The 7,231-nt window shown below is 55.7% G+C and overlaps 1 protein-coding gene across 1 annotated transcript; it reads right to left on the bottom strand.

The window, feature by feature from the left end:
- NHLH1 (nescient helix-loop-helix 1) lies at positions 1 to 620 on the bottom strand. Its single transcript, XM_075039508.1, has one exon. It carries the CDS (start codon positions 618 to 620, stop codon positions 216 to 218), a length of 405 nt encoding a protein of 134 aa, XP_074895609.1. The 3' UTR covers positions 1 to 215.
- Positions 621 to 7,231: the final 6,611 nt, after the last annotated feature.

Below are 7,231 nucleotides of genomic sequence, written 5' to 3'. Positions count from 1 at the left end.
AAATATAGAACATAGTTCAGATAGGGGGTAGAGCAGACAGCTGGGGACTTGGTCCATTTGAACAGATGGATGAACACAGGCACAGCATTTTGGATGCCCAACATGTGGTTCAGGTCGTAGATGGACAGACGGACTTGAGCTTTTGGCTCAGATGCCCAGCACATGGTTCAGGTAGGAGATGTGGCAGACAGACAGACGGACGCAGGTTGGGCGGCTCAGACATCCAGCACATGGTTCAGGTAGGAGATGTAGCAAATGGCCAGGCGGAGAATCTCAATCTTGGAGAGCTTCTTGTCCGGTGGCAGGGTGGGCAGCAGCTTCCGCAGCTCAGCAAAGGCCATGTTGAAGGCTTCAACGCGGATGCGCTCCCGCGTGGCGTGGGCTGTCCGGTATTTGGCCGTGGCACGCCGCCGGCGCCTACGCTCTTCCCGACTCAGGTGCTGCAGGTCTTTCTTCACAGCCTCACCCGGCTCAGCTATCCGGGACTGAGCACACAAGCCAACGCCACCGGCGTCCTCCACGCTGCCTGCGCGGCCGCCACCACAGTCGCTGAAGACAGATTCGGACTCGGAGTGTGTCGGGGGCAGGTCGATCTCTGTCTGGTCTGAATTGAGCATCATCTTCGCAGAAGAGGGGTGGACAGACAGATGGATGCTTCAGAGATATGGTATGTCAGGAGGACACACTGACCCAGGCAGTACGTCAAAGCAAAACTGCTCTACTTTAAAGGAAGGGTCTCTGGCTCACAGCAAGCCCCTGGTTATTCTCCTCCTCTTCCTCCTCATCACACACAGTCTCCGCAAGGGAATTTCAAAATTTTCCCTTTTCTCTGGAGAACCAGTTGGGCGGGCAACAACTTTCACAATAAATAATGTAAGAAAGATGGCAGGATGCATATAAATAAAATAAATAAATAAATAAATATCCTCTGCGTCCACGTGTGCACAGAGACTGTGGGCTCTTCCGTGCAGCTGTGGCAGGACCCAGTTTCAGAGCTGTCAGGTGTCAAAGCCGAACTCCTCCTGCGTGCTCTAGAAAACAGAAGCACAGGGGCTCTCAGTATTGCCCAGCTCCTGGCAGACACAAGAGACATAGCTAGAGAGCACGGCTGTTTGCTCCACCTGCCCTGCAGCGTTGGCCCCAGCCGGAGCAGGGCACAGCCTGTCCTCGATGGGATGGGCTGGGGCTCTGGGTCCCCAGTCATGGACAGTGGAGAGGGAGCCTTTGGGGTGGCTCCGGGAGAAGGTGGAAGCCATTTCTCCGGGCTCTCCAGAGAGATGACAGGTGGTGGATGAGCGAAGGGGAAAAACAGACTGCAGGGGCGAGAGAAAGGGGGGCTTATTGTATACTAAATGAGCCCGTATGTCATGGATCCTGGCACCCCCCAACATATGGAACCCAACACAGCTGCTTTGCTTGATGTGTCCAAATAGACGCTGGCTCCCCGCTCCCTCTGGGATGCTGTGCCACCGGCCAGGAAAGCTGCCTCTCCTCTCCCTTCTCCTCCCCCCCACTGCCTTCCCTGCGAGGCTCCGGCATGGGTGCCCCAGGCCTGCACAGATGCCTCCGGCACCCCAGGAGCAGGTCTGGGAAAGGCAGGTCTTGCCGAAGGCGCATCTTCCCCGCGGGCAGGGGAAGGGCTGGGGTGGAGCAGGGGAAGGGAAACAAACTTCAGATGGGGAAACGTTGCTGCTGGAAGAGTCGGCAGCCTGGCTGGGAAGCCAGCCAGCCAGAGATGTACAACATATTACCTCTCTCAGGCCTGACAAGCTTGTAATGAGCCATATGACTGAGAAACGGAAACTAAACGAATATGGACAGGCAACGACTGGGAAGAAATAGTCCACATCCCGTTTTAAAAGACTGGCGGGGGGCAGAGCCCTTGATGTGTGTTTGCAGAAACACTGCCCAAGAAAGACAAGGAACCCCTTAAGCATGTATAGCAATGTCTGCACAGTTCCTCTGACTCCCCCCTCCCCAACATAGGTGGCTGCTTCTTTGCATGCTTACACAAACACACATGTACACACGCAGATACACATATACACACAGACATATTTCCCAGCACATATGTGCAAATGTTCCCAGTCAAAAACTCCTCTGTGAGAATGCCACATCCATTTATGCACAGTAACTTACACCCACGCTCATAAATCTACCCTAAGTTAGGCATCTCTGTGTACACACACACTCACCCTTGCACTGCGATATTCAGATTTCACAAAAAAAAATAAATTAACCTGGACTTTTTTTGCTATAACACAAAACCTTTCAGCTATGCATGAGAGTACAAGTAAACCATTCAAATCCTAAATAAAAAGTTACTCCTGTGAAGCCCTTAGTCTGGAGATGATGGAAGGGCTGATGGAAACGTGGCTTTTAGGATCTGTGGAAATGCCCTCTCAAGGCTTTGAGCTTGCAATAAGCTGCACTGTCCTTAAGAGTACGGCTGAGTTTGGTTTTGTGTTTAACTTGCTCTCCCTGTGATCAGCTTCAGAGACAAACCATCCAGGGACCAAGAACCACAACCAACGCAAGAGAGTGTATCTCAAGTTCCTGAATTAGCCACATCTGCTGTAGCTGTCCTCTATAGCCTTGACTCCTGCACCTTGTTTAGCCTTCTCCGTTCCCCTCCTGCTCTAATTCTTTTTCCTTCTGCTCTTGTCCCCTTCCTGCACACCCGGGACCTCCTTTCTGGTGCTCGACGATGGAGGGAGCAGTCCTGCCCTGCTGGCTGCTCTGCCCTCAGGAGCAGCATGTCCGTGGGCAAACACCACCCAAAGCAAATCTGTGCATGGCTGGTGAGCCAGGGCAGCCCTTCATGGCCAGCTCGAGGCTTGTTGCCACAGCCCTGATGTTCCCCTGCATGCTGGTGGTGCCACCCTGCTCCCACTCACAATAGCCGTCCCTGGAGCGTTGCTCCCAGCCACAGCAGCTCCCCGCAGCAGGGCAGGACTGCTGCTCCAGCCATGAGTGCAAGCTCCGGAGACACTGCAGCCGGGCCGGGAGAAAGACGGAAGGTTGACTCTGGGGTTGGACATGTGCCACAGCAGCTCTGCACTTTCAGCATCTTGGCTGTGGTGAGAGGTGGGTGCATGGACATCCAGATCATGCTCAGGTGTGCAGCTCTGCACCTGTGTGCACAGCTTCTCTTTAAATACTCTTCCCCCCTGCTCTTAGGGATGGGGAACTGCATTTAATCTCTTGCACAGCTTCTCCGCTCTTCTGTCTCCCTCTTATCCAGGTGCTGCTGCTCTGAAAACAACGGGCCTGTTCTCCTCTTGCTCTGCAAACTCAGGTGCTGCCTCATCTGACTGGGGCTATGCCGGAGGTGCAGTCCATGTGCGGGTGAGCCACCCTGGCAAGAAACTGCAGAGCAGCTCTGCTGCCTCCTGGCCCCATTGCTTCAGCACAGGGCAGGGAAGGAGATAAACAATTGCCTTCTGTCCCCTCCTGGGACACCAGCACTGAGGCACAAGCGTGTTACTTCATCCTGCAGTAGGGGAAGCTGCAAAAACTCCTTCTCCTTGGGCAGATGGGGATGGCAACCTGGCTCAGGAACAGCCTGGGAACCGCTCACCAGTCTGCTGTGGTCTGCAGAGCGCACAGGCTGTGGGACACATTGCTGTCCCTGTCTCAGCATCCTTGTGAGTGAATTTAAGGTGTATCAAACATGGCAGGCAGGAGTCCTGCACGGGGGTCTGTATTCTCAGTTGCAGAAGGATGTCGGCAGGAGATGCCTGACCATTTGCATGAAGACAAGTTTCAGTACTGGACCCAAATAAACTCCTTATCCCACTCCTCCTTTGCTGGGTTAGTCCAGTCCTCAAAAAGCTTTTCCTTTGCATGGGTGACTTGTGCTCTGAGAGGCTCTTTTTCACTCTTTCCTTCAGATGAACTGTAAACTGCCATCTTCCTAAATTCATCTACTGCAAGGACCTCTGTTACACCTACACTTGCTCCAGTCCTACCTTCAGCAAAACCCCAGTAATGCTTAAACCCCCAATGGGAAGCAATGCTTCCCATCTCCTCGCTTGCCCTTCAGAGCAGTGGTCTAACCATTTTTGAAGACTCCCTGGCCATGCAAAGTGTGTCTGGGACCCACTTTCAGGCCATCTGAATGGAGGTTCCTTTTCTTTTTCCTGATCAGATATCCCCCATGCCACCGCTGAGCCCAAAGTGAAGGAAGCGCACGCAGGTTTGTGCGCTAAACCTTGCACCGAGGTCAAGCCCCCTGCCCGGGAGAGCCTGCGGCTTTGTGCGGAGGGCTATCCTCCCACACAGACCACTTGCCATCCCTCTCCCCACCTGCCACACTTCCATTTCAGCAGCATCAAACCTCGCAGCAGCATCCAGGAGCGCTGCTCACCCATCCCCAGGACAGCCACCTTACCCCCAAGCCGATGACCATTCCCGGGCTCCAGCTTTTCTCTTCCAGCAGAATGAAGCTCAAGTAATCCAGGGAGGGAGGAACCGCTTGGCTCATCCATCCATTGAGGAGGCAGAAAGTTTCCCTAGGTGTGCACGGTGTCCTGCTCTGCGGGATAGACCTGGGGGGTCAGGGGGAACCCTGGCAGCCTTGGGGCCCAGGCATGCTACTCCTTGGGCAGGAGCGCAAGCAGGCCACCGCACATTGAGATGGACACCCCAAGGAGGCATGTGCCCCATACGCTATATATACACCCCAGCCTCGCACGCCGGGTCCGACCCCGGCCGCCTCATTGGCCGCTCCGGTGCTCCCCCCCTCATAAATATTAAAGTCAAGAGAGGGGATGCCATTGGCTGTGCGGGAGGTTGGAGCCCCCGGGAGAGGAGGGAGGTGGAGGTTGGATGTGGTCCTGGAGGGTGGATGGAGGTGGTGGGCTGGGAGGGAGGGAGGGAGGGAGGGAGGGAGGAGGGTGGGGGTGCTCCGGGAGAAGGCGACATCTGTTCTCCATGCATATTTCATAAAGGAGAAATAGAGAGATGGGAGCGAACGTGGAAAGGGGAGAGGGAGAGACAGGCAGGCAGGCAAGTCCCTGCGCTGGGGGGGACGAAGAGCAGTGTCTGCAGAAGAAGTGGGACCAACAGCACAGCCTTCCCAGTGGCTCTCACCGGTGTGCAGCCCCCGCAGCCATGGCGTGGGTGTGTGTGGGAGCTGGCCTGTGTGTCCGTGCTGTGCTGGCATAGATGCGTGTCCGTGTGCACGCAGCTGCATGATGCACGGGTCTGCAGGCGCGTGTGTGGGGCGGGTGAGCACTGGTGGGTGCCCGGACCATGGACAGCCTCTCCCAGACAGGTTCTGCCAGCAGCAACAACTATCCCACAGGTCCTGCTTGTGAGCTGCTGTAAAATTCACCTGTAGTAAAGTTTGGTGAGGAAAGAGAAAGAAAGTGAAAGAAAGAGGTACCAAGAATACACAGGTATTGCTTTGAAACACTGATCCTCTATTTAATCATGAAACAATGATCTCCTTTGTGGGTTAGACTTGGTTTCTGCCTCTCACCCTTCTCCAATTTCAAATTATCTTGTTAAACTCTGTCCCGAGAAAATCAGCTCTAGTTTGTCCTCATTATCAGTAAACTCCCTGCTCTGAAATCCCCGCGTCCCCCACCCCATGCATACATATCTGTGTGTGTCCTCCCAGACCTTCCTGCAGCTTGCTTGCTGGAGTCTCCCACGTTCATCTTCTCCTTCCACCGAGTGCTGGAGGTTATAGCCCCCCCTCACCTCCCTCCCAGGCCCTGGGGTCTGGTTCCCCCTCCCCTGCATGGCAGGTGAAGCCCAGGTGATGGGCGTTTGCACCTGGGTGGACTCCAGCCCGTGGCACAGATCAGCAGATGGTCTCAGAGTTTGCAGGGCGAGTGGCGGATGAGGCAGAGGGATCAGGTGGCAGTGAGAAGCCTGCCTCACCATTGCTATGGCACCGATTATAAAACAATATTCGCCTAATGAGCTCGTGGCAATAGCCACATCCGCCCTGAGACTAACATGCGCACGATGCACAGCATGCCTGGATAATACACTGGATGCAATGCACGTCATGCATCTATCACATGCACGTCCTGTGCACACTTCTCACGCACAAATTACTCCTCTCTCACATGCGGACACACAAGCAGCACATAGACGTCCACACAGGCACGCACACCCTTCCCCAACCCCTTTCAGCCCCATTGTGTGCCCCCATATCCCCCTGCCCATGCACACGCGTCCCCCTCCTCCCTCGCTGCAGCGCTCCGCCTGGGCCCCCCATCTCCCCCGAGAAGCCTGATGGGCTGTTTGTATTTATTTCTCGCTCTGTGCTCCCTGCCCCTCCTCTGTTCCCATCTTGCCTGCCCACCCCCAGGGCCAGCTCCTCTCCCCCTGCCAGGACGCCAGCAGGGCCCCACCTCTCTCCGCAGCTGATGCTGCGCTGCTCCGGGCATCCTGCCGGGCCGGGCTCGGGGAGGAGGGGAGGGAAGGAGCGGAGCTGGCTGCCGGAGCCTCCCCACTGGGGATGCCAGGCCCGATCTGTGCTGGCCTCACAGCCATTGCAGCGTGCAGCATCCAGGCGAGCGGGCAGGTTTCGGCTCCCTTCAGCGGGCTTCCACTCAAGTTCTTCCCTCAAGTCGAGGCATTGGCAGATCCATCCTCCCACCCCGGATCCTTGCAGTTCTCTTGGGGAGTGATGCACAGCGCTCTGTGGGGACACGGACTGCCCCGCTTACCCCCAAGGCAGGGGACACTAACTGGGGACAGCCCTCTCTGCTCGGCTGCAGTGACACAAGCACAACGCCTGCTCCCAGCAGCCAAGGTCCCCTTCCCATAACACAGTCACCTTAACTCTGCCCTGGGATGAGGAAGACTTTCAGACTTCCTCCTCCTGCAGGTAAGAGCTGAGATTGCAAAGGCCCCTTCATCTGTCAGCATCCAAATTTTGCACTGCCAGGAGGGAGGATTTCATCTGGGGATGTCCCTCAGCTTAGAAAATGGTTGTTCTTTGTACCCGAGAAGTGTCAAGGGGCAGGACGCAGCCCTGATGCTGTGTTGCACGGCCTTGCAGAGCTGACTGGCTCATGGAGGACAAGACAAACACCAGCAGGGCTGTGCTGGGGAGCAGAGGAAGATGAAGCTATAGCCACAGGTCTCATGGGAGCGTGACGACAGACCAAGAAACTCAAGACCCTTCCCTTGCAATCGAAGCCAATATTCCCCCCCATAGCTGCAATCCTCCCTGGTGCCTGCTCAGAGCCTGCAGCCCATGGAAGCT

Source organism: Buteo buteo, chromosome 11 (genome assembly GCF_964188355.1).
Source record: "Buteo buteo chromosome 11, bButBut1.hap1.1, whole genome shotgun sequence".
In the NCBI taxonomy this organism is placed as follows: Eukaryota; Metazoa; Chordata; class Aves; order Accipitriformes; family Accipitridae; genus Buteo; species Buteo buteo.
This window is presented reverse-complemented; position numbering and strand designations above follow the sequence as displayed.

What these genes read in the sequence shown, in the direction of transcription:
- NHLH1 (XM_075039508.1), bottom strand. Translation starts at nt 620, where the DNA reads ATGATGCTCAATTCAGACCAGACAGAGATCGACCTGCCCCCGACACAC.